This window comes from Oncorhynchus kisutch, linkage group LG14 (assembly GCF_002021735.2).
Source record: "Oncorhynchus kisutch isolate 150728-3 linkage group LG14, Okis_V2, whole genome shotgun sequence".
Lineage (NCBI taxonomy): Eukaryota > Metazoa > Chordata > Actinopteri > Salmoniformes > Salmonidae > Oncorhynchus > Oncorhynchus kisutch.
The window spans coordinates 54182802-54209799 of record NC_034187.2 but is presented as its reverse complement, the minus strand read 5'-3'; the positions used below and the strand labels follow the sequence as shown (position 1 = coordinate 54209799).

The 26998-nt window shown below is 46.8% G+C and overlaps 1 protein-coding gene across 27 annotated transcripts in view; it reads left to right on the top strand.

Annotated features, from left to right (window-relative positions):
* LOC109903635 (microtubule-actin cross-linking factor 1) overlaps positions 1–26998 on the top strand; it is a 250345-nt gene that overhangs the window by 139789 nt on the left and 83558 nt on the right. For 20 of the 27 annotated variants that reach the window (XM_031789328.1, XM_031789332.1, XM_031789330.1 and 17 more), the window contains 24 exons: positions 752–1046; positions 1122–1250; positions 1480–1557; positions 1902–2063; positions 2188–2292; positions 2485–2580; positions 2928–3053; positions 7020–7172; positions 8644–8655; positions 9951–10105; positions 10250–10376; positions 10925–11108; positions 11897–12063; positions 12245–12423; positions 14376–14514; positions 14703–14896; positions 15879–16038; positions 16420–16503; positions 16865–16972; positions 17073–17171; positions 17312–17422; positions 17574–17665; positions 17826–17961; positions 20390–26971. In XM_031789328.1, the coding sequence (XP_031645188.1) occupies positions 752–1046; positions 1122–1250; positions 1480–1557; positions 1902–2063; positions 2188–2292; positions 2485–2580; positions 2928–3053; positions 7020–7172; positions 8644–8655; positions 9951–10105; positions 10250–10376; positions 10925–11108; positions 11897–12063; positions 12245–12423; positions 14376–14514; positions 14703–14896; positions 15879–16038; positions 16420–16503; positions 16865–16972; positions 17073–17171; positions 17312–17422; positions 17574–17665; positions 17826–17961; positions 20390–26971 (9673 nt within the window). The remainder of the gene's footprint in view (positions 1–751; positions 1047–1121; positions 1251–1479; positions 1558–1901; positions 2064–2187; positions 2293–2484; positions 2581–2927; positions 3054–7019; positions 7173–8643; positions 8656–9950; positions 10106–10249; positions 10377–10924; positions 11109–11896; positions 12064–12244; positions 12424–14375; positions 14515–14702; positions 14897–15878; positions 16039–16419; positions 16504–16864; positions 16973–17072; positions 17172–17311; positions 17423–17573; positions 17666–17825; positions 17962–20389; positions 26972–26998) is intronic. The other 7 variants (XM_031789338.1, XM_031789336.1, XM_031789335.1 and 4 more) reach the window with 1 other exon arrangement.

Genomic DNA, 26998 nt, shown 5'->3' with positions numbered 1-26998 from the left:
AGACAGTTTGCTCTATTCTGTGAAGGGAGTAGTACGAGATCTTCAGTATCTTGGCAATTTCTCGCATGGAATAGACATCATTTCTCAGAACAAGAATAGACTGACGAGTTTCAGAAGAAACTTCTTTGTTTCTGGCCTTTTGAGCCTGTAATCGAACCCACAAATGCTGATGCTCCAGATACTCAACTAGCCCAAAGAAGGCCAGTTTTATTGCTTCTTTAATCAGAACAACAGTTTTCAGCTGTGCTAACATAATGGCAAAAGGGTTTTCTAATGATCAATTAGCCTTTTGAAATGATAAACTTGGATCAGCTAACACAACGTGCCATTGGAACACAGGAGTGATGGTTGCTGATAATGGGCCTCTGTACGCCTAGCTAGATATTCCATTAAAAATCTGCTGTTTCCAGCTACAATAGTCATTTACAACATTAACAATGTCTACACTGTATTTCTGATCAATTTCATGTTTTAATGGACCAAAAATGGTAGTGTATATTGTTAGGCTTGGTTATACTGTATGAACCACGAGCATCAGTGGTGTAAATGTGACACCACAACAGTACTGTGTTATGAGAAAGCAGATGTTTTGTGGAGCAACAGCGGAGGTCCTAATTCACTTCCGGTTGTCTTCTGAAGAGGAGGTTGACTGTTTTTGTGTATTTTGTGTGTCACAAGAAAAAGGTGTCCCTTTTTTTCCCCCCTTGTCTTTTGGGGGGGATTTTAACACATTTGTTCCCCTCCTGCACAGAGTGTCCTGTCTCCACGAGGAGTTGGTCTCTCTCCGGCTCCAGTGCTCCAGCGTCTACAGGAAGGGTCACTTCTCCCCGGTGACGGGGGGAGACCGGACGGCCCCGCGGGGGAGCGACAGTGGTCTCTCCCTGTCCACTGGGGCCCAGACCCTACTGGGGGCAGTGGGGGTGATGGGGGCAGCCCTGCTCAGGAGACCCATGTCCCGCTCTCAGCTGGTGGCCATGTCACCCTCAGAGGACGAGGGGAGTCTCCGGTTCGTCTATGAGCTCCTGGGATGGGTGGAGGAGACACAGGTAAGAAAGAAGGGGTGTAGGTAGATAGAGGGGAAAAGGGATGCATGAGATTAACTGATTGTGTATGTGTGTTAGGACATGCTGGAGCGTGCAGAGTCGGGGGCGGACCTGCCCTCCGTAGAGCAGAACCTCCAGGACCACCAGAACATCCACACTGCCGTGGAGGAGCTACTGCACAGCCTGAAGGAGGCCCGCAACTACGAGGTACACAAACACACATGAAAACATACATACACACACACACACACTAATACATTCTAAAACAGACCCTTCAAGATCCACTGTACATGCTAATACGTATACTGTAAGTACAAAGGAACATGCACTGAGAAGACCTGTGAATATGCAGTCCATAACAGCATGACACTCACAAACCTAGGAAGAAGACACCGATGACCGTTTTATTAAGCCGTTGTGATCTCTTTATCCTCAGACGAAAGTCTCTCGTAACTTCAGAAGCAATTATTCTGACACTCTGGCCAAGCTGGAGCAGCAGTACTGCAAACTACTGGTGAGTGGGGAGGGCTGTTTTCCTCTGTGAATGTGTGCCCGTGGGGCTGTGTGTGCGTGTGTCTCTGGTATGTAGGGTGAGTTTGTGTGCACCCCATTGTATCCCAGTCTGCCCACATTCTCAGTTAATCCCATCAGGGTGTGAATGAGCTAGCTCTAGGCTCAGAGAAGCTAGCGAGTGTTAAGCCAGACAGAGTGTGGCCTTCAGAAGCACCTGCTTCTACCACATAGCCCCTTGATCAGCCCTGAAGAGAGTGTGTTTGCCTCTGAAATAACCTCAAACTCCTCGTAAACGTTTAGCGCTAATGCCTAAGAACATCACTTCAGCCCATCCTGTCTTCACAGGAAAACTCATCGTGGCGTATGCGCTGCCTGGAGAGCCTGCATGCGTTTGTGTGTCGCTGTACAGAGGAGCTGATCTGGCTCAATGAGCGAGAAGAGGAGGAACTGGCCTACGACTGGAGCCACAACAACACCAACGTCAACGCCAAGAGAGATCTATACGCCGTGAGTGGACACCACACACACGCGCGCGCACACACACACACACAGAGAATACACATTTTTTGGTACCGTTTGACACAGATATTCCCCTGGGTGCTCTTCTGAATGCTCTGTCATCCTCTCTCAGGAAATGAGGTCAGAGCTGGAGGAGAAACAGGAAGTGATGCACTCGCTGCAGGAAACGGCCGACCGGCTCTGTCAGGAGAACCACCCGGCCAAACAGACAGTGGAGGTGAGGTTGCCTAGCAACAAAGCCATTAAGGCCAATCGATGTTCCCCTGAAAATAAGATTGTCAGTATATTTTGTACCTAATGTAATAAATAATAAATACGTCTTCTGGAAGCAACACATGGACTAGACTAACCCCCCCCCCCCCCCCCCATGTGCCCCTCCCTCTCCCCATGTGCCCCTCCCTCTCCCCAGGCGTACAGTGCAGCGCTGCAGACCCAGTGGCAGTGGGTACGCCAGCTGTGTGTGTGTGTGGAGCAGCATCTCAAAGACAATACTGCCTACTTCCAGGTTAGGAGATTTGAGCAAAGCTTGGCCCACGTCCCTTTTACACATTATAAGTTATACCTGTAATATCCATCTGGTCCTTTACGATGCCAATTGTTTGTTGGTTTTCATGTAGACGGCGTCTTAAAAGATCAAGAAATGATATGCACTTTATTTGCCTACATTTAGTTTGTCTATTTACTACCCATCTATGTTTTGACTTGCCTTTAATTGGGAGTTTAAAGCTATTTTATCTTCAAAAGCGCTTTAATACTAGATTAAATATGAGATATCTCGGGCAGCTGTGGGTGGATTATATATAAACTCCTATTCTGATCTCTGTGTTTTATGTTCTTATTGCCACCTGTCAGTTTGTGAGTGACGCACGGGACTGCGAGACGTACCTGCGTCAGCTCCAGGACACCATAAAGAGACAGTACACCTGTGACAAGAGCAGCAGGCTGGGCAAGCTGGAGGACCTGCTGCAAGACTCTATGGTACATTATAATTCACACGTCTCTATGGTGCTAGGGCTGTTGGATCAAACGCACTCAAACGTGTTCAACCGAACCGGATCAAACACACCTCAATTCCTCCACCAACTCGGCAAATTACCTACATCCCTGCTAATTGCTCCGCTATTGCATGTGACCTACTTAGCCAAACAGAGTTGGCTATAATCATTTAGGTGTCTGCCAGTGAAAAGCTTAGGCACATGATTATAGCTTATCCACATTTAAGATAATAAGCTACAGGTAATTGCCAAAATAAAGGAAACACCAACATACAGTGTCTTAATAGGGCGTTGGGCCACCAACAGCTTCAATGCACGTTGATCATACATTCTACAAGTGTCTGGAGCTCTATGGAAGGGATGAGATGCCATTCTTCCACGAGAAAGTCCATCATTTGCTGTTTTGTTGATGGTGGCAAACGCCGTCTCAGGCAAAGCCCCAGAATCTTCCATAAGTATTCAATTGGATTGAAATTTGGTAACTGTCACACACACACACACAGAGAATGTTTTACTATCCTTGTGGGGACCTAAAATATATTTCCATTCAAAATCCTATTTTCCCTAACCCCAATTGTAAACCTAATGCCTAAGCCTAAAATAGCCTTTGTCCTCGTTGGGGACCTGCAAAATGTCTCCATGAGGAAGACTTTCTGGTTTTACCGTCTTTATGGGGATTTCTGGTACCCATAAGGATAGTAAAGCACACACACACACACACACACCCTTTAAAACCCCTATGTTTCTTTGAGACCCCTCTTTCAAAGTCACTGATCTCTTCTAGCCATGGTCGCCTAAATAATGGGCAACTGAGCATTTTTCTACATGACCCTAAGCATGATGGGATGTTTTAATGGCTTAATTAACTCAGGAACCACACCTGTGTGGAAGCACTGGCTTTCACTATACTTTGTATCCCTCATTTACTCAAGTGATTCCATTATTTTTGCAGTAAAATGTAAAATGTCACCTTGACACTCCTGACACATTTAGTAACCGTATCCACTGCTAGCTAATGGCTCAGGTGTTAGCTACAGCAGTCGCATGAGGCTAATGTCATGCTAATACTGTACCCGTTAGCTAGCTGTTGATACTGTAAGTCTTTAGCTACCTCATCTAGTCTCACAGCTGCTTTTGGGCCGTCGCAGTCTAGCGAGCGCTAATCTACTCTAGTGTACCTCTGCTGATTCACGGCCCCTGTGACGCACAGCCACTGCCACCGCCATGCCCACCTGACACACAGCAGATGGCACACTGGGAGCGGGCACGGCTCCACGGACATATCCTCTCTGGGCATAGAGATCAGAGGGAAACGTGGTTACATTGATACAAAATGTATGGTTGTGTGGTTTATATCGAGGAGGGAATGGATGGTCAGGTTATATACAGTGCCAGTCAAAAGTTTAAGGACACCTACTCATTCCAGGATTTTTCTACATTTTTACTATTTTCTATAGTTTATACATCAAAACTATGAAATAACACGTTGATTCATGTAGTAACCAAAAAAGTGTTAAACAAATCAAAATATATTTGAGATTCTTCGAAATAGCCACCCTTTGCCTTGATGACAGCTTTGCACACTCTTGGCATTCTCTCAACCAGCTTCACCTGGAATGCTTTTCCAACAGTCTTGAAGGAGTTCCCACATATGCTGAGCACTTGTTGGCTGCTTTTCCTTCACTATGCGGTCCAACTTATCCCAAACCATCTCAATTGGGTTGAGGTCAGGTGATTGTGGAGGCCAGGTCATCTGATGCAGCACTCCCATCACTCTCCTTCTTGATCAAATAGCCCTTACACAGCCTGGAGGTGTGTTGGGTTATTGTCCTGTTGAAAAACAAATGATAGTCCCACTAATCGAAAACCAGATGCAGTGGCGTATCGCTGCACAATGCTGTAGTAGTCGTGCTGGTTAAGTGTGCCTTGAAATCGAAATAAATCACAGTGTTACCAGCAAAGCACTATCACGCCTCCTCCTCCATGCTTCACTGTCGAAACTGCACATGCTGAGATAATCCATTGGAACAAAAATCTCAAATTTGGACTCATCAGACCAAAGGACAGATTTCCACCCGTCTAATGTCCATTGCTCGTGTTTCTTGGCCCAAGCAAGTCTCTTCTTCTCATTGGTGTCCTTTTAGTAGTGGTTTCTTTGCAGCAATATTCGACAATAAAGGCTTGATTCACACAGTCTCCTCTGAACACTTGATGATGAGATGCGTCTGCTACTTGGACTCTGAAACATTTATTTGGGCTGAAATCTGAGGTGCAGTTAACTCTAATGAACTTATAGCAGAGGTATCTCTGGGTCTTCCTTTCCTGTGGCGGTCCTCATGAGAGCCATGTTCATCGTAGCGCTTGATGGTTTTTGTCACTTCACTTGAAGAAACATGAAAAATTCTTGAAATTTTCCGTATGGACTATTGTTTAAATTTGCTTATTTGAGCTGTCCTTGTCCTAATAAGGTTATTTTACTAAATAGGTGCTATCTTCTGTGTACCACCCCTACCTTGTCCCAACTCAACGGGTTGGCTCAAACGCATTAAGAAGTTAAGTTAATTTGTGGCATTTCTTTCCAAGGCACACCTGTTAATTGAAATGCATTCCAGGTGACTACCTCATGAAGCTGGTTGAGAGAATGCCAAGTGTGTGCAAAGCTCTCATCAAGGCAAAGGGTGGCTACTTCGAAGAATTTCAAATATCTCAAATATATTTTGATTAGTTTAGCTTCTTTTGGTTACTACATGATTCCATATGTGTTATTTCATAGTTTGATGTTTTCACAATTATTCTAGAATGTAGAAAATAGTTTAAAAAAGTAATACCCTGGAATGAGTAGGTGTGTCCAAACGTTTGACTGGTACTGAACATGTAGATGTTTTTGCTGTGTTTTGCTGTTATCCTGAGTGTTTTTGTTTGTTTGTGCGTCTGGGTGCTAGCCTCATTTCAAGATACCAAATGATGAGCACATCACTGAGTTTGAGCCAGCATGTGTGTGTTTGGTGTGAAATGGGGTGTTAAGCGCTGGGCGGTTGATTAAATTTCCAGTGCCGTGTGTGTTCTAGTGTGTGCGTGTTCTCACTGGGGGAAGATTAAAACAGACTTTGACAGATGCCTCGTTCGCTGAATTCCATAAAAACAACCACCAAAGCCCTATAGTAGACCGATGCAATGCCTTTGTGAATCGCTACCTAATGAAGTTTCAGTACCTCGACCCATTGTACTCACAATTCATTCTTCCAAATAATACAATGGATAAGTAATGGCTATATACCAAAAAATGTATCCGAAGTGACTGTTTCTCTCCTCTGCCATTTTGTTTCCCGCGTTGGACTCTTGACTCTTGGTCCACCTCTACTAGCACTAACCCGTTGCTAATGCTAGTTCAATGTTAATTTGGCCGGTGTGAAATTCATCTCTGAAGTGTAATGCTATTAGCATGTTCGTGCTTCCCTCACTCACTCTAGCCCTTAGCTCTCCCAGTGCCTCGAGCCTCTGTTAAACTGTAATGAAGTTTTCTGTCAGGAAGTTAGTCCACGTGAATGTATTTCTACATGCCACCATGAGGTGTTAAGCTAATGCCTTTTTAATGTTTAATGGCTAGCTTAGAAGCTAATGCTAGTACTGAGTTAGCTTGCGAACACTGTCCCAGTGTCACCAATTTGGCGATTGTAAGCTAAGCTACTGGGCGCTATAGCTATCCTGTTGAGCTGAGAAGAGAGATCCCTGCTGTACATGATAAATTGGTGTACTGTGGAGTTCAATGGAATCTATGTATGGAAATGATAGGAAATGGACTGAAGTTTGAAAGGGATATGTTATCATATAAGACTATGCCTATAGATCACATACAGTATCACAAAAGCTTACCATTTGACTGACTGACTGATTTGATTGGTTAATTGATTGCTTGACACCCTCACTGACCAATGGCTGTACCTTACAGGAGGAGAAGGAGCAGCTGATTGAGTACCGCAGCTCTGTGGCCAGCCTGGTGGGCCGGGCCAAGACGGTGGTGCAGCTCCTCCCCCGCAGCGCCGAGAGCACCTTGGGAAGCACCACCCCCATCCGCGCCATCTGTGACTACCGGCAGATAGAGGTACCACACCCACACTATCATGACAATACCAGGGTCCTGTTCATTAGGCACCAAACGGAGGAAAACAGAAGCACACAGGGAGGGACTGCGTGGATTTGTCCATTATTATTATTATTATTTATTTTTTATCCGTTGCAAGGACATTTTGAAAACCTTTTCTGTTATGTGCCCTTGTGAATACGACCCAGGTCACCTTACCCCACTTCACCTAACTGTATCCTTCTGCCAATTGTTCCGTCTCTACCCTGCACAACCCCTCTCAGCCCCACCTACACCTTAGCAATCCAATACGGGGCATTTTCAAGCAATCAGCTGTCATCATTGGCTGCTTTTCACCATGCCATTGTTGGTATGTAGATCCTGTCCATTTGTCAGCTAAAAAACATGTTTTCAATAGTTGCTTCAATAGTATGTGTTCAATCATGAACCCCCCCCCCCACACACACACACACACATGTTTTTTTTTTTACCATTTCCAGTGTTGATTGGAAGATTGCTGCATTAGATCTATTGAAATGTTGTGGTTGTTGCAGCCCAGTAGTGCCACAACACATCACTAGATAACATTATGCTTCTTGAGAACAGATAAAATGGCAGATTTTGGCAGAATGAGCTCAATTATCCGTAGGATTCGTAATCATGTTTTTGACTGTCTTCTACTCAATGTTTTTCATAGGGATATTCAGATGGGCTTTTTTTTTAACAGCTCATCTTTCCATCAATGTTTTTTTTCTTCAGCTGACAAGACAGCGATGTTGGATTATGCCATTCTATCATAATGGGTCAGCAACACTCGTTAAGAATCCCCTGAAAGAGCCCACAGTAGCCGCTCCGAAGTCTAGTAATGATTCATGAGAAGAGATTTCCATTTGGCCACTGACACCTGACGCGCCTCACACTCACATGTGAAGCCTCTCCACCGCCCAAAGTGCTGTGTGATGCTAGCAGAGGAGCTAAAAGCTATGAATTATGAATTTCTCCCACCTGTGCAGACTCAGGCAAACATCTGAAAATCTGCCTTTCCACTCCTGTAATATGGCATAGGGACAGGAAGTGGCTCGGACACAGCTATTTTAGTTCTGCTGTGTGAGTCTCTCTGGGACTAGGACGGTTTGCCCAGTTAGGCGTGGGCGAGATACCGTTACGTTCTGGTCAGGGGGGAGGTGCAGTGATTACTGCAGGGGTGCATCTCAATAGTCATGAGTGGCTTCTTCTCATCCTCTCCTTTCCTACTACAAACACACACACACACACACACACACACACACACACACTTAGATTGCCACCAACTACGGGGCTCCTTTTTAAAGAAGACGCACACAACCCGGTCTTCATGATGCTATCCCAGAATAATCTTTCTCTCCCATGTCTTCTCTCTCTCCATCCTACCGTTTCCCCTTCCTACCCTCTATCTCTCAATCCTCCGTCTCTTCCTCGCTCTCCCTTCTTGTGTGTCCGCCGGGCTGTCAAGGCTAACGTTCAGGTATTACTGCCGATGTCGTCCTCCTCCTCCACCTCAGCGCTCAGCTCTCACACTGCACACTGAATCTTCCCTGGTTACTCTATGCTCTTATCAACTGATTTAGGATCCGTTTTTTTTCTCTTTATCTGGGTTGGATGTACGACCTATATGAGCTAAAGGTCCAGATCAGTTGGTAAGGGTGAAGTAAACGCACGACTGACCCACAGTATCCCAGCTTATTCAGCCAGTGAGACTGTTTTAGCCGCAGTCGTAAGCTTTCTCTGTACATGTGCGTTGCAGTATTTCTGTGTGTGTGTGGAGGGGGTGGGGTGAGAGAGGGGACAGTTGTTTTAGATGCACAGACCTCGCTTTGCTGCTTGAGACAGTCATATTAACATTTTCATTTTGACAGACCTTCGGGACCACACCGTACTATGCCAAGTTGAATCTCTTACTACCCTAGCGCTCTGTATTTGTTGGCCAGATGTCAACAAATCTTGTAATGAGTGCGGGGGGGCACATGTAGACATTTTCAGTCCCATGGATACTCTTATAGTTCCATGGTATTTAAATGGCTGCTCAATTCAATATGTCACCGCGGTGGTTCTAGTTTCCTTTTCAGTTGTTAAGGGCTTTTGCTTAACCACATTAAACCCATGAACGTTTCCATTTTGCGATATTTGTTTGTTGCCGTAAAACGTTATTTTTCCTTTTTTTTTCTCTCTTTCCCCTTCTCTCTATACATCTTCCTCTCCCAATCTTTTCACCTCCTCAACTGTCCACGTCTCTCCTCATCGATTCCCCATCTCTTCTCTCCCAATATCTCTCTTATCCTCCCCTCACATCCACATCTCTCTCTTATCCTCCCCTCACATCCACATCTCTATCTTATCCTCCCCTCACATCCACATCTCTATCTTATCCTCCCCTCACATCCACATCTCTATCTTATCCTCCCCTCACATCCACATCTCTATCTTATCCTCCCCTCACATCCACATCTCTATCTTATCCTCCCCTCACATCCACATCTCTATCTTATCCTCCCCTCACATCCACATCTCTATCTTATCCTCCCCTCACATCCACATCTCTATCTTATCCTCCCCTCACATCCACATCTCTATCTTATCCTCCCCTCATCTCTCCATCTGTATCTGTCCCTTTTTCATCTTCCTTCCCATCCCTCTCCTCTCTCCCTCTCCTCTCTCCCCCTCCCCTCTCCTCTCTCCCCCTCCCCTCTCCTCTCTCCCTCTCATCTCTCCCCCTCCTCTCTCCCCCTCCTCTCTCCCCCTCCCCTCTCCTCTCTCCCGTAGATCACCATCAGCCGAGGTGAGGAGTGTGTGTTGGAGGACAATTCTCAGAGGACTAAATGGAAGGTGATCAGCCCCAGTGGGAATGAGGCCATGGTGCCGTCAGTCTGCTTCACCGTACCACCGCCCAACCAGGAGGCCATGGACACCGCCAGCAGGTACACGCACACACACACACACACACAGTTCACATATTCATATAAACACACAAACAGATCAACACACGCTTACACACACACGGATGCCCATACACTCTCCCACCTCACCCTGCCGTGTATTGAGTGTTATTCCGTGTGTTGTAGGATGGAGCAGCTGTACCAGAATGTGATGTCTCTATGGCACAATCTACACGTCAGCATGAAGAGTGTGGTCTCCTGGCACTACCTGCAGAAAGACATCAGGACCGTCTCCTCTTGGAGCCTGGACACGGTTAGACACACGGTTTTAATGTCACCGTACGTCTCTGTGGTTGACAGAAATACCCTGTTGCTGTCCGTCTCATGTCTGTCTTCAACCACATTTATCTCACTTAATTGTTCTATTTCTTATAGTTTCTTCCAAGCATATTTCTCTCTTTCTCTCTCTCTCGCCCACTTTCTCTTTCTTTCCCCAACCCTCTCTCGCGTTCTTTCTCTCGCTCTCTTTCTCGCTCGCTTTCTCTCTCTCCAGCAGATATCCCATATGACATACGTTATGTGTAGTGTCCCTCTGTCCCCCTCCTCTTTCCCCTCCATCTGCTAATAGGTTCATATCCACTTCTTGCCTATTGCGTATGAATAACGTCTTAACGCATGTTAAGTAATACACATATCAACATGTTTTTGCACCACAATGGAAAGAAGGATCTGGCTGTGTGGTGCTGTCCCTGTCACGTTTCTAAAAAAGATTTTGTGACTGGACGAATCAAATCAACCAATCACCACTCTTTAATTTAGCTCACGTGCACCTCTCTCTCTCTCTCTCCCTAACCCCCTCAGGTACGTTCCCAGACCCCTGTGGCCAGGGACCAGGCTCTGAACCATTTGGAGGCCCACCTGGCTGACTTCCTCTCTGACAGCAAAGAGAGCGTCCTCTTTAACCCCGCTGAGAGACGCGAGCTGGAGAGAGACGCCCACACCGCCCAGGAACACTGCCAGGACCTGCTGGTCAACATGGAGACAGGTAGATGGACGGATATGGTGTCTAAGTCCCAATTCTCCACCCTTTTCCCTGAAGTGTGCACTTGTTCACTCCCGTGCTTGGATTTAAAAGCGGAGGATAGGTGTTGGAGGCCATGCTGACACAAATCCTTTGGTTTTGAATGCATGAGGGTAAGTGCACGTTTCAGAAGAAAGGGTGGAGAATTGGGAGGTAGTGGGGGGTTTGGCTTACTTTGCTCACATATTTACATAACTTTACTTGCTTAGTAGTATTGAGATTTATCAAAAGTATTGATAGTGCACTAAAAAGACATGTTTCTGTTTTGCATGGGGACAGGTAGATTGACAAAGTGCATCACCTCAATTACTCGAGTCTTGGCTTCATCCACATTTGGGGCATGAGGGCAACATGGGGAATTCTAATGAAAGGGTTTTGTGATGGTGCATTGACCCAATTAAGTGGGATGGAAATGAAATTATCTCCCCACTGTCTCCATTTACCCTTTATCTTCTCTCTCTGTCTCTCTCTGTCTCTCTCTCTGTCTGTGTGTCTGTGTGTGTCTCTCTGTCTCTGTGTCTCTCTGTCTCTGTGTCTCTCTCTCTGTGTCTCTCTCTGTGTGTCTGTGTGTCTGTGTCTCATGTCTGTGTGTCGTGTCTCGCTCTCGCTCTCTCTCTCGCTCTCTCTCTCTCGCTGTCTCTCTGTCTCTGTCTCTCTGTCTCTGTCTCTCTGTCTCTGTCTCTCTGTCTCTGTCTCTCTCGCTGTCTCTCTCTCTGTCTCTCTCTCTCTCTGTGTCTGTGTCTCTCATCTAGTGGAGAAGGATGAGTCTGTCTCTCGGTCCTACCTGTCAGAGCTCCAGAGCATTAAACTGTGTCTGGAGGAGGCGGAGCAAAAGCTGATGCGCGGCATTCAGACTCTGCCCCCTAGCAACCTATTGGGCAACAGCGTCGACAACACTGTTCAAATTGCAGAGCAAGAGGTCAGTATAGCGCCACAGCACCATCTGCTGGTCACCAGAGTCTTTACACGCTCTTATTCATCTACCAACAAAAAGGGAACCAGCACTAACTTTATTCAGTTGCTTTCATTTCTTTTCATGTTTCAACTTATTTCTACATAATAATATGCAAATCAAGACTAACCCTTATTCCCGGTGTCAGAAGCTGCAGTCGGACCTGGATGGTCTGAGGACCAGTCTTGGCGAGGTGTCGCGTCGCTGTGTGAATTTCTTTGAGGAGAAGCCCACCTCCTCCACTGTTCCCATGCTGCGCTCTGAACTCAACCTGGCTGTGGAGAAGATCGACAGACTACACAACCTCTCCTCTGTCTACCTGCGCAAGTACGTAGGCCAAACACACACACACACACACACACTCAAAGTACTCTCTCTGGGCTAGGTGTTCCGCTAGAGTTCCACTACGACAACATCCGGTGATATTGCAGAGCACGAAATTCAAAATACTAAAATACTCATATTAAACTTTCATGAAAATAAAAGTGTCATACATTCTTTAGCTTAGAATCTTGGTAATCGAACCGCTTTGTCCGATTTACAATAGGCTTTACGGCGAAAGCATAGCATTTAATTGTCTGAGGACAGCGCCCGCCCCCCCCCCCCCCCCCCCCCATACACCAACATTAAAAATATTTTTCTAACCAGCGGAGGCGTCACAAAAATTTGCGATAAAATAAATCACCTACTGTTACGCACGCCTCTATGAAGAGGGAACGCAACACCCTGCTACAACTCAACTCTCCGTGAAGTGAAAGAGGTATGGACTGTAGGCGTAAGCAAGGATGACAACAGGCAGAATGTGGTACCGTTTAGGACTTTATTCCTTTACACGGTAATATGGGGAAAAGGGGCTGGACGGAACCAAAGCAAAGAAAGTAAATCTCAAAGCCCCCCCTCTCCTATCTTACCTGCTTAACCAATACTTACCTAATTTAGCACCACCTGGTGCCCTAACCAAAATACAGGGGGTGGTCCGCCCAGGTCTTACCTATTGTGCCTAGACAATGAATATACTACAGGTATATGTATGCCCACGGGCCTCTTGCCTAAGCACTCCCTAGGAGCCTTCCCCTTCCCCACTGGGAACAAATGAAACAGGAGAACAAATAATTTCTCAAACAAACTAAGAAACAAAGGACATCAAATAAGCTCTATCTGAGCAACAAACTCACAGAACATACCAACTGCTACCAACAACTAACATAGTAAATTATCCACAGCCATCAGCCTCCTCTCTCAGCAATGACCTCCCAGCAATAACTCCCAGCAATGAACCCCCAGCAAAATCTCTCTCCTGAACAGAACACTGGCTTTATATATAGCTTCAGAAGGAATAGGTAATTGGAGACAGCTGCGTCTTGACGAGGGGGCGGGGTCAGCTCTCCAATTAGCCATGGAGTCGACCAATCAGCTGCTTGAGGGATTTCAGGAAGCCATTTCCTGAAATAAACACATGCAAATACACAAACTACAACACATAATCTGGGGAACATAACACTTACCTTTGAAGATCTTCCTCTGTTTGCAATCCCAAGGTTCCCAGCTACACAACAAATGGTTGTTTTGTTCGATAAAGTCCTTCTTTATATCCCATAAGTCTGTTTAGTTGACGCGTTTGATTCAGTAATCCACCCTTTCCACTCGTTCAACATGCAGACAAAGGAATCCCAAAAGTTACCGGTAAACTGCGTCCAAACAAGTCAAACAACATTTCTAATCAATCCTCAAGTACCCTAATATGTAAATAAACGATACAATTTAAAACGGAATGTAGTATGTTCAATACCGGAGATAGATAACAAAGTGCGCGCCCTTACTCACGAGCGCCACAAGACTAGAGTCCTAACGAGGGAGACCTTCGAAAAACTACAACTGCTTGTTGATTTTTCCAAAAACACATTTTATAAAGACTGACATCCAGTGGAAGCCATAGGTACTGCAATCTGGGCGCTTTTTGGTTGGAAATTCAATAGGCCCACATGAATGGCCTGGGAGCTCCAAAAACACATTTTCCGGATGGAGTTTCTTCAGGTTTTCGCGTGCCATATCAGTTCTGTTATACTCACAGACATGAGTTTAACAGTTTTAGAAACTTCAGAGTGTTTTCCATTCAATGCTACCAATAATATGCATATCCTAGCTTCTGGGCCTGAGTAACGGGCAGTTTACTTTGGGCACGTCAGTCATCCGAACTTCCGAATACTGTTCCCTAGTCCAAAGAGGTCTCTTAACCAATATACTTGACTAAGTATCGCGTGCTTCCCCCTTTCGCCCAGGCTGAAGACAGTGGATGTGCTGATCCACAGCTTGCAGGCCGCAGAGAGCCAGGTGAAGAGGTACGAGAGCAGGCTGAGTGAGGAGGACATCGTTCCTGCAGACGCCAACGCCATCCAGGCCCTACGGGAACAACTGGGGGTAAGAGACTGGTAGATACAATGAAAGAACAAACTATCCACTAATATCCCACTAATTCAGATACTGTACAAATGTTTGTACAAATGCATGAAAAAGTTATTGATGGCCCCGTAGGCGTTGCATGGATCAAGATTAGGATTTGTTTGTTAGTGTGTCCACATGCTGATTCTCTGCCCCCCTCCCTCCAGACGTGGCAGTCGGAGCTTGAGGACCAGGAGGGGGTGTTGAGCTCCCTGCAGTCAGGGGTGCAGAAGGCCCGGGAGGCGGGGACTCAGCTGAACAGGCTCCACCCAGACCGCAGCCCGGAGCTGGAGCGCTACCAGGAGAAAGCCGCCCAGCTCACCGAGAGGTGGGCCGGAGTCAAGAGACAGATGGACACACGGTGAGTGGTGGACAGATGGATGGTTGGAGTCAGTGTTAGTCATATCATTTTTATGGAAGTCTTATGTGAAACTTAAGCCTTACTCGGTGTTTGTACTGTAGGTTTACACTTAAATGAATACAGTATGTCCTTGAGATGGGGACAGATTTGGAAAACCACCGTTCTGGTCAAATGTGAAATAGAGACGAGCAAAGACCAGGGATGATCAACTGGATTCAGCTGCGGGCCAATTCTTTCTTGAGCGGGTGGTCGGGGGTCTGGAACATAATAAATAAAAGAATAGACTGCAAATTGACCGCAAAACAAGCCCAAACAGACTAAAACATCATTTCAAACCTTGATTGCATTTGGGAACATTGTTAAAACGTCTGTCCTGACTCTCTGTGGTCATTCAAAATCCCACAGCGCTTATTGTAAGAGTAGGGGTGTTCACCCACGATGTCATGGCTAAATTCCCAATCTGGCCACATTCCATCATGGCCACCTAATCATCCCCCTCATTCTTAATTGGCGTATATCACTCCTCACCTCTCCAACTGATAGCTGTTGTGAGTTCTGCCACAAAAATGGTCTCTGTGCATCACTGAGGTGGGTGCTACACGTTGATGGTAGGCGAGATGAGTTTCACCCTACTATGTAAAGCGCTTTGAGTACCTCGGTAGAGAAGTGCTACATAAATCCAATCAATTATAATGATTATACCTTCACTATTATACAATCTCTCTATTATGCTTGGGAACACATTTCCAAAAATAAAAAATTGCTGTTGTTTTTACAGTCTTTTATGTCCAACAATGAAAATTCAACAACCAAAAATATATTTGTATTTATTTATTTTAGCTCCAAAAACTAGGGCGGCCAAATTATACCACCCACGGTCCGCCAGTTGGGGAACCCTGGCATAGACCCAAATCACTGATTGGGTACTTTATTGAATGTTGTGGTGTGTTTGTGTGCGTGTATTTCCTCCTTGTTGTTCCAGGCGAGCCGAACTAAAGGCCCTGGGCTCAGTCCTGCAGCACTACAGAGACGGCCACTCTGCTCTGATCCACTGGATAGAGGAGACCACTGAGAGACAGGAGAACACCCAGCCTGGACAGACTGACAGCAGAGTCCTGTCTGAACAACTGGCAGAACAAACGGTGAGAGGGATGGATGGTGCTTCTACACCTGCATTGCTTGCTGTTTGGGGTTTTAGGCTGGGTTTCTGTACAGCACTTTGAGATATCAGCTGATGTACGAAGGGCTATATAAATAAATTTGATTTGATGGAGACCGATAGAGGCAGGAAGACGGATCCAAGGGGATCGACAGAAAGAGAGAGAAGGACTACACAGCAGATAGATATTGACCCCAGCCATAGAGAAAGGTTCATTGAAAGAAAGAGAGATGAACGATAGCTTTGTTTTAAATAGGCTATTGAGACTAATGGCTATTGAAACGAATGGAATGATCTGACTGCGATTGAGTGACTTCTGTAAATGACTTCTATTCTCATGGGCCTGATTTCCCCCCCCCCTCAGGCATTAGTAGCCGAGATCGAAAAGAACCAGACCAAACTAGACGAGTGCCAAACCCACTCCAAACAGTACTGCACCTCTGTCAAGGTACAGTACCACAGCACTTTGTCATTGTAATGTAAAGACATGTTTTTGGATGATTGGAAAAGGACCCCTAAGTAAGAATTTCACTGTTAGTCTCCACATATTGTTTTACGAACCATGTGACAAATAACGTTTTCATTTGATGTCCAAAAATATGATGATTCATGCTAGGTGATTTTCGCAAGTCATACATTTTGAATTGAGGTGGGCTACAGGGTTACTGGATTATAAATACATATGATTGATTGATTGCATACCCAATTTCCACACGAAATGTCCTATACCAATACAACATAAACATTTATTTTATTTTTTAAATCAGTTCATTGTCACGACATTACATGTATCCATATTTGTCCATCAGGACTACGAGCTACAACTGATGACATTCAAAGCCTTTGTGGAGTCGACCCAGAAATCCACTGTTAAGAGGAGGAGGATGCACTCTTCATCAGACGCTATCACGCAGGAGGTAAGGAGAGGGAGACGATCGGCGCAATGTATTTACAGAAAAATATGTGTCAATGTCTGTGTGTGAAGCCAAGAGCAGTAACATTTCTTTGCCATTCCAGTTCATGGACTTGCGCACACGCTACACAGCCCTGGTTACCTTGACGACGCAACACGTCAAGTACATCAGCGATGCACTGAGGAGACTCGAGGAGGAAGAGGTATGTCTCGCTCTTTCTTTCGTTCGCTCTCTGTTTTTGGTTTCGTCAACCTTCCTCTGTTTTCCTGGGATTTGTTGTCTGTACCCGCCAATACATTTCTATCATGATGACATGTCCCCGTATCGCTCCCCCCCCCACAGAAAGAGGTGGAGGAGGAGAGGCAGCAGAGGGTGGGCCAGGTGTCAGAGCTCCTGGGCTGGGTCAAGGGCCTCCAGGGCCCCTCCGCCGAGTCATCCATTGCGGCGCAGCAGGTCCAGAAATATTATTAAATGCATCTAGTATCTTATTCAATTGTATTCATCCGCTGGTCTGTCTTGTAGCACGCTCTCTTAGCCTATCAAATGAATATACCGGTGTTCTTTTTCTATCACGTTGTTTTAATCATTTGAGTTGTGTTTCTAGGCTGTCGGTGAGCAGTTAGCGGCTAAGAAGGAGGAGGTGGCTCAGGCTATCAGGAACACCCAAGTCTTCCTGATGTCTAAACAGGCCAGCAAGTAAGTTCAGATTTCTCCTACGCACATGCATACCACTGTATAAACACACGACTACTGTATACTCGCTCATTAACATCTCACCTTTATCCACACACACACGCGCGCGCACACACACACACACACATACAAGTTCAAACTGATAGAAATGTTTGTCCTCTAGGTTGTCCCCAGAGGAACGTGTCCAGGTGACCTCCCAGCTGGATGAGCTGACGGCCACCTACAGCCAGCTGTGTGACCGTTCCACCGCCCGACTGCAACAGCTGGAGCAGGAGCAGGCCAAAGAGGAGCAGAGAAAGGTAGAGCGGATGGAGGGGAGGGTGCCCGGAAAGAGGGACGAGAAGGGAGGTTACGGCTACAACCATAAACTCACTAGCGAGTTGCCAATGCGAGCTTACGACGTTGCTGTTCAAGTGTGTTGCTCACTGGCAATGTCTGTCTGCCTTTTTGTGAATTTGAGGTTCTGAAATGGAATAGGCTCGCAAGCCGTGTTTGTGTGCAAGCGAGAGTGTGTCGCATGTTGTGTGTCGCCCGTCACCCCTTGTGCATTTTTTTTGACACCCATCATCATCATCACCACCATCATCATCCCCCATAATGAATGTTGTCGACTCATAGACTTGGTTTGCTTTAACAAACATTTAATGTAATTGCATGGAGTGAGCCCCCCCCTCACTTGCACTCGACAACCCGCTTGCAATCATGTGACCCGTCATCACCATCATCATCAAACACATCTGCATAAAGGCTAGTCTATGGCCCCCTATTGGTGTAGCAGTCGTAGAGCCAAAGAAGTCATGCTACCATTTAGCTATAGTAGCTTTTTGATAGGAGGAGGGCCCTCAACGTCCGCCTTCATGGTCACGAGATAGTCACCCGTCCATATGCTCCACATCCCCTCTGAGCACTCATTGGTAGACTATAGGTGTGACCCTAAATTACAATGGTCATTTACTGTTCTGTACGCGACCCTGCTATTCATCCATGAACCTACAAAAGCCCATTACTCTTCGTAAACGCGTGCGCATACTCGTTCACATAGTTCGAAATCCAACCACGCTGTCATGTCCCCCCCCCCCCATATACATCCGTCCAAATGTGATGGTATGTGTATGTGAGTGTATCAGTGATATAAATATAATGTATGAGAGGGATTGTGAGTGTGTTGGTGTGTGTGTGCACGTACCTTCCCACCCACGAGTGTGTGTTCTATGAATGGTGTGTGTGGTTTTCTGGGTAGTTCTATACACTCAAGAAGAATGTACACATGTTGCATCAAATCACTTGTCAGAGAAGAATGTCTAACTGCCAGTGTCGGCTTCCTGTGAGCACCAGAGGCCAGCTACGCAAACCCCCACGTCACCGTTTGAGCACGATGTGTCCAGATCACAGTGTGTGTGTGTGTGTGTGTGTGTATATGTTTGTGCCGTCTAATGCATTAATATGTGTGAAATAATCAGCATTTTGCTTCAAAATCACTAACAGCTGCCAGAAGAGAATCAAGGACATCCAGCTCTCAGCAAAAGGATAACTGTAGTTAGGCCAAGTCAGTATGGGACAGAGTCCTATTATCTCTGTTTAAGTTAAGTTTTATTCTGCCACTTAGCCAGTGAGCAAAGAATCAGTCCATTGTGGATTCAATGTAAGTCAGATTTGAGAAAATCCATTTCAATTAACTGTAGTCCAAAGTAAATTGTGCCATAGCTAGAGATGGTCCAAAACCTATGGAGGTTACAGTATAGCGAGTGGATTGGAGTGAGGCGAGTCAGGGCCATCAGGTAGATAGCATGCAGAATCCTAACGCCAAGCTTCTCATCTGTCGCTCTTCAATCTGCCGAGCCCTCGGCCTGTTAGTGTTTGTGCATCACGGGCCAGCCCCGTACGGTAAGTAGTGCTCGCTTTCTCTTACCGTTGCTTCCAATCTGACCTGCCTTTTTCTAGCTTTATCTTCTTTGATCGGTCTTTCTCTCCTTCCTTTGCCGTTTGTTTTTACCTCCTTTATGGAGGTTTCCTGGTATATTGGTGCTCTGCATTTCTGTTCACTATGTAGCCATGCTTAGTGCTTTGTAGAACAGAGGTAAGTGTTCTTGTGCCATGCTGAAGGAGAAATGTGGGTGCAAAAGATTGCCTCCAGAGTGGCGCAGCGGTCTAAGACACTGCGTCGCAGTGCTAAAGGCGTCACTACAGACCCGGGTTCGATCCCAGGTTGTGTCGCAGCCAGCCTCGACCGGGAGACCTATGAGGTCCCGGCACAATTGGCCCGGCGTCGCCCGGGTTACGGGAGGGTTTGGCCGGTCAGGAAAGTCCTTGTCCCATCCCACTCTAGCGACTCCTTGCCTGGCGCATGCACGCAGACTTTGGTCGTCAGCTGTACATTGGTGCGGCTGGCTTCCGGGTTAAGCAAGCAGTGTCAAGAAGCTCCTGACCTTCGCCTCTCCCGAGTCCGTTGGGGGGTTGCAGCAATGGGACAAGACTAACTACCAATTGGATACCATGAAATTAGGGAGAAAAAAGAAGGGGGAAAAAACTAGTTTAATACTATATCGTATTGTATCTATTGAAATATGCTTTTATCACTGTAATTATGTCTAAATTATTATTATGACTCTTTGGTAAAGTGTTTTTTTTTTTCTTGGTGGATACTTACGGGCTATGGGTTCCTCAACAAAATACTCATCAGACTGTTAAGTAAGTTCAAATATTCACTTACTTTGTTTCTCTTCACAGAGCCAAGCTGCCATTGGCGGAGTTATTGACCTGGGCACCATGGAAACTGTCCCAGTCTTCAAAGCTGCTCAGCGTGGCCTCATTGATCAGGACACCTGCCATGTCTTATTGGAGGCCCAGCTCACCATGGGTGGGTTATTTCAGCCTGTCTCCCCTGTGAGCCTATCACTGGAAGAGGGCTTCAACTGTGGCCTGATTGATAGTCTCATCAGCCAATCCCTAGCAGAGCTGGAGAGTGCCTTGCATCTTGTCGACCAGACAGAACAACTGGAGGGCCAGCTCCTTCCAGTGGCTGCAGCCATGGAGGAGGGCCTTATCAGAGAGGAGTTGGGGCTGCGTATCCTGGAGCTGCAGATGAACACAGGAGGCCTGAGGGAGTTGGGAGGAAGAAGACTGACCCTGGATAGTGCTGGAGAGATGGGCCTGCTGACCCCAAGGGTCTACACCAAGCTCAGGTCACGGGTCAATCGGCGGGAGCTCGTTGACCCTAACACAGCAGAAAAGCTGAATCTGTCTGAACTGCAGCAGCGCTGTGTCCTCAGCGATGACACCAGCTTGTATCTGCTGCCAGTCAAACAGCAGCCAGGAGGCACCGTCTGCCTCGCTTCCGGCAGGAAGGTTGGGATCTTCCGTGCTGTCCAAGAGAATCTGATTGACAGGCAAGTTACGGTGAGATTACTGGAGGCCCAGCTATTTGCTGGTGGGATTGCTGACCCCCGTACGGGACGCCGCCTGACTGTGGATGAGGCTGTGCGTCACAATCTGATGGACCAGGACCTGGCCTGTGCCATGCTGACCCGCCAGCTGCAGAGTGGTGGGATACTAGACCCTGTAAGTGGGGAGCGCCTAGGGTTGGAGGAAGCCATCCAGAGGGACCTGCTCTCACCTCATCTGGCCCTGCTGGTGCTCGAGTCCCTCTGGGCTTTTATGGGGATGCTCTGGCCTGAGTCAGGGGAGCTGCTGCCCATTGCAGAGGCTCTACAACAAGGGGTCATCTCGGGAGAGCTGGCTCTGAACATCCTGAGACAACGCCACACGATAGGTGCCCTGTACCTTCCTGAAATCCCCAAGGTTGTGTCCCTGAATCAGGCTAAGGAGGTCATTGAACCCAAAGTGGCTGAGATTCTGAAAGAGATTCAGATCCCAGATGTGCTACACAACATGAACCAGTCAGGCTCCCCAAATCTAAATCGCCTAAGCTGGGGCTCCACTGGGTCATCCCCTCCCTCCTCACCACCTGCCTCTTCCCCAGAGCACACATGTTTCCCCTCATTTCTGGAGGAGATGGCCCCTGAGGAACAGGCACATCACCGCCTGCTTTTCCATTTAATGACCCACAGTTATATAGATGCACATTCTGGCCAGCGCTTAGTGTTGTTCGAGCCTGAGCTGGTGGAACTTGTCAAGGCTGCTACTGGTCTGATCAATGTGGATCCTATACCTGGAGTGGTGGTGTCAGGGTTGAGTTTGACTTCACAGAGACAGGAGTTTATGGAAGTAGTGCCAATTGTAAGTTTGGCAGATAATCAGCAGACAAGGGAAATCGGAGAGGTCCAGGAAAAGAGTGCAAAATTCAGCTCGTCTGAAAAATATATTTCCTCCAGAAAGATGGTAGAAGAAGCTGATCGTCAAGGATGGGATGGTACATCTGACATGATATTGCAGGCTAAGCAAACTGGAATTCAGGAGATGGGAAAGGTAGACGTTGACTCAACCATGAGAATAAGTGAGAAGGTAGATGGAGGTGTACATAGAGAAGTAAAAGGTGAAAAGGATGAAATTATTCTTTTTGAACGTGTCCAGCCCTCAGCTGGACTACCAGAAAAGCAATTAATTATAGGCTCGTATGAAGAGGGGCTGGTAGAGATTGAATCAGAGGGAGCAAGAGAGAGTCACAAAAAGACAAAGGATAAGGACTCACTCATGGAAGACATTGACGGCACACTTGTAGAAGCCTCAGAAATTTACTCAGCACCATTTAAGACCAAGGCAGAGACTCTGATGCCAACCCAATCTGATGCCAACCCTATTCCACCATCAGAGACTAATGAAAATGAGAGCATGCCTGTGAGTGTTGGAGTTAAACATACTATGAAGGATTCTCAGAGGGTCACAGTGAAGACCCCACCCCAGGTTATGAGTTTAGAGGCAGCAGCAGTGAAGAGTGAGGAGGATGTTGAGCTGGAAAGGTTGACCTCAGAGCTTCACCAAGGGGGTCTACTGATGGAAGGAGGGCAGCGGCTTCTCCCAGATGAAGCCGTGGCTCAGGGGGTCCTCCCTGGACACACTGCAGTCAAGCTGATGGCCAAGGCAGGACTTTTCGGAGGTTTCCTGGATGTCAGCGCGTGTGAATCTCTGAGCATGGAGGATGTGATGCAGGAGGGTCTGCTTGACGAAGACCTGATGTGGAGTGTGCTGAAATCAGAGAAGACCCTGGCAGGGGTAGTGGATGTAGAGAAGGGGAAGATTTGTACCCTGAAGGATGCTGCTCAGGCAGGCCTGATAGACTCCAACACAGCTGCTCGGCTTCTGGAGGCCCAGGTGGTCTCAGGGGGAGTGGTTGACCTGCGAAGGGATAAGAAAGTGTCTGTTACCCTGGCAGCCAACCTTGGGCTAATAGAGGAGGACCAACGAGAAAAGCTAGTTGCGCTGGAGAAGTCATACCGTGGAAAATACTCAGACCCAGATTCAGCGCTAACCAAAGCAACGTTGCAGCTGCAAATGGATGGGGTTGTCGATCCCAAAACGAAGTCACCTGTTCCCCTAAAGCTGGCCCTTGAAAGAGGTTTGCTTGGGCAGGAGGAAGTCTATCAAGCCTTGTCTCAGCAAGTAGCAGAGGGTGGCATCGTGCACCACAACTCTGGAGTTCGACTGTCAGTTGCTGATGCTTTGCTGCGAGGTCTGGTAGACCGCACCATAGCCCCAGAACTGGGGGAGTTAGAGAGAGCATGTCAGGGGGAAGTCGCCCTCTCTTCAAACCCAGATGCTGCCCTCCTCCAGGCATCCACAGGTGCCATTTTGGACCCTGATTTAAATTGTAGACTTACATTGACAGAGGCTGTCTCCGATGGTCTGCTCGATGAGAGCACTGCCAAGAAAGCAATGGTTTCTCCAGGTGTAACACAAGGTTTGTTGGATCCACAAAGTGCCCAAATTGTGCCTTACTCAGACCTTGTAAACCAAGGCAAGATTGACATTAAGAGTGGAAAGCGCTTCTTGGAAGTGAAGCCTTTCAAGGGAATCCAGGATAAGCAAACAGGTGAAATCCTGAATTTAGCTGAAGCAATTGCATCTCAACAAGTTGATCCGGTCCCAGCGCTCAGAATGTTGCAAAGCCAGGCAGACACTGGAGGGATTATTGATATTTCCAATGGAGCTAGGCTCCCTCTGCCTAAAGCCTCTAAGAAAGGGCTGGTGGGAGAACATATGGCCAGGCTCATTGCCACCAACCAGGTTCTGAAAGGGGGCTTGTTTGACCCTTCCACGGGGCAGAGAGTCTCTAGCCTGAAAAAAGCTGTCAAATATGGGCTTATATCCAGACAAATGGCTGCAGAACTCCAGGGCAACTTGGGCTCCATGGACGTAGAATCTGACGATGAGGATAGTTCAACACCCATTGCCTCTTCAGATGGGACCTATAGTCCTGCAGTCACATTATCAATATCCAGTCCAGACAGCCAAACCAAAATAATTATTGAAAGCTCTGAAGTTATTTCTCCATCCCCACATCCAGAAGAGTCAGAAAAGGGGTATAACCCTTTGATGATCACAGAGGACATTGTAAATACTCTAGAAGCTGGAACGTTCAAGCAGTCAGAAGATCTGCAACACCATGGCTCTGTACACATTGAAGAAGAGATGGAAGATGGAGAGGTCTCAATAGCCGGGAAGTCATTTGACATCGAGTCAGACCAGTCAATCAATTTGTTGGCTCAGTTTGCAATCAATGCGGAGAAAAGGGTTCAGCAGGCCCTTCAGGAGATGGTGACTCCGCAAGATGTTACTGTTCGACCACCAGAAAATTATAAAAAGGGGTCTAGACCTGTGGGTGAAAGTAGTTCAGTCTTGCAGCAGGGGCAGTCTGCTATGGGCAAAGAACCACGGATGGACTTGACAGGGGCCATTGGCAGAGAAGGTAGGGATCAACAGGGCAGCATAGATATTTCTACACTGGTTGAGAGAGATGAAGGGAAGACAAATGTGGTAGAAGACAGTACTGAGAGTGTGGTGGAGCAAGGTAGAATGGAGGTTGAGAGGGACACAAAGATTGAGGTCACAGGGTGTGATGATCTTGGACATGCATCACCCCCTTCTAACGAGGCTGAAGGTAAGAGCAAAAAGAAGAGGAGGAATAAGAAGAAAGGAAAAGGGGAGGTTGACATTGAGCAAAGACCCTCAGAAGAAGCTGATATTCAGAAAATGGAAAACAAAGACCAGAATGTACAATCTAAGGATAAGGGTGTTGAGTCCACCAGAGGTTATGTTACCCCACAGGAGAAAGAGGAGTCCCTTGTGCAAGATGTTCAATCTGCACTTGAAAGTGCCAGGGCACGGACTGTTGAGAGGTTTGGAGATCCAGAAGATATTGGCAAAGTAAGGGAAGCTTCTGCTGTTCCGCTTGGAGTCATAGAAGATGCTCTTGAGGTAGAGAGAGATGGTACAGAGTATAAGGGCTTCAAGGACCAGAGACGGGTGGAGAAGAACAAAACGTCTAAGATACCTATGGCATCAGAGAAGGTTGAACCTGTGACAGAGGAGATACCATCCATCCATGATATAGCAGGTTCTGAAGTGACAGTAACGAAGGGTGTTCTCAACAGCTTCGACAAAAAGTCTAAGATAACCATAGTAGCAGAAAAGGTTGAATCTGTGGCAGATGAGCGATCGTCCATCCATGATAGAGTATCCATTCATAATAGAGTTTCTAAGGATGAGCAAATGCGGGAGGGAGAGCACATTGTGGGAAAGAGTGATTCAGATGGGGAGAAGACTGTTTCTCAACCGACTGGACAACAGGAGCATAAGGATAGAAAAGAGGTGGAATTCACTCTGAAAACCCCCCAGGCAGCAAATGACAAAGAGGCCCTTTTACGGAAGGCAAAAGAGAGTATCCTGAGGAAGGTGTTTGGGCGAGGTGTTAGTGAGAAGCAAGCTGCAGATGAGCTAGAGGCACTGCGTCAGGGAGTGGGGAAGAAGGAGAGTTTGGTGACATCTGTAGAGGAAGTTAAGACTGTAGGGAGTCCTGAGGTTTCACCAGAAGAGAGTAAAGGAATTGACAAGAAGGAAGGAGAAAGAGGGAAAGTTCTGCCTCACCATTCTATGATTCCTGTAGCAGCAGTGGAAGTGGAAAAAGCTCTGCCATACCAGGTTAAAGGAGGAAGGAAAGAGGAGAAAGTTCTACCAGACCAGGCTAAAGGAGAGAAAGAGGAGAAAGTTCTACCAGACCAGGCTAAAGCAGAGAAAGAGGAGAAAGTTCTACCAGACCAGGCTAGAGAAGGAGAGAAAGAGGAGAAAGTTATACCAGACCAGGCTAGAGAAGGGGATAAAGTTATACCAGACCAGGCTAGAGAAGGAGAGAAAGAGGAGACGGTTCTACCATCTCAAACAGACCAGCTTAAAGAGATGATGCCGAGAAAGAAAAATCAGAAGAACAGAAAGTCTAAGATGCGTAGAGTGGTAGAAAAAGTTGAACCTGCGACAGAGGAGAAGCCATCCATCCACAATAGAGCAGATTCTGAAGTGAAATCCATACCTGCTGATCTTGAGAGCTCAGTCTCTGGGGATGAGCAGAAGCTTGAGGAGCAGCAAGACAGTAAATCAGAGGAGCTGAACAAAATGGCTGCCTCTACCAAGAGTCTTAGTGGAGTTGACGCCAATCAACAAAGATCAACCCACACCACTGCACCGTACCAAATCAATGCACACCTTGAGGAGAAAACTAAGGAGGTTATTTCTTTGAGGAGAGAAATTGACCCACATGGCAAGGAAATTGAACAGTTTAGGATTGGTACACCTGAGAAGGATGTCCACCTAGACACCCATCGTGTTATTGACGTTGTGGATGCCTCTCCTGAAGCACTTGTATCCATGTCAGGTGCCCATCTGGTCAAGGCCTCTGTGGCTCCAGGTACCCAGACTGCTAAGACCACAGAGGAAATGGATGCACATCTGGTGAAAGATACTGAGGAGGACAGGTCTCTGAGCAAACAAACTGATCTTCCTGGCAAGGACATTGAACAACTAAGAATTAGTACACCTGAGGAGGCATCTTTGGCGCCTGCTGCCAAGCCAGCAAAAACTACTGGCAAAGGGAAGAAGAAGAAGAAGCAACAGCAGCAAGAACAACAGGAGCAGAAACTTGACAGTGAAACTGAGTGTAAAGAGGAACAGTCCCTTGAGGAGTCCACAGAATCAGGACAGTCCTGGTCTGACGAGAGCCCACAGTCTGATGCAAATGAGATGGTTGAATCTGATACAACCGAGGTGCCCGAATCTGATACAACTGAGAGCTGGGAGGAGGAGGATGGAGAAATCCAAGAATTGGAGATAAGGAAAGAGAAGAGCCCAGCTAAGACAGGAAAGGTAAGCAGTTGATGCATTTAGTAGGTG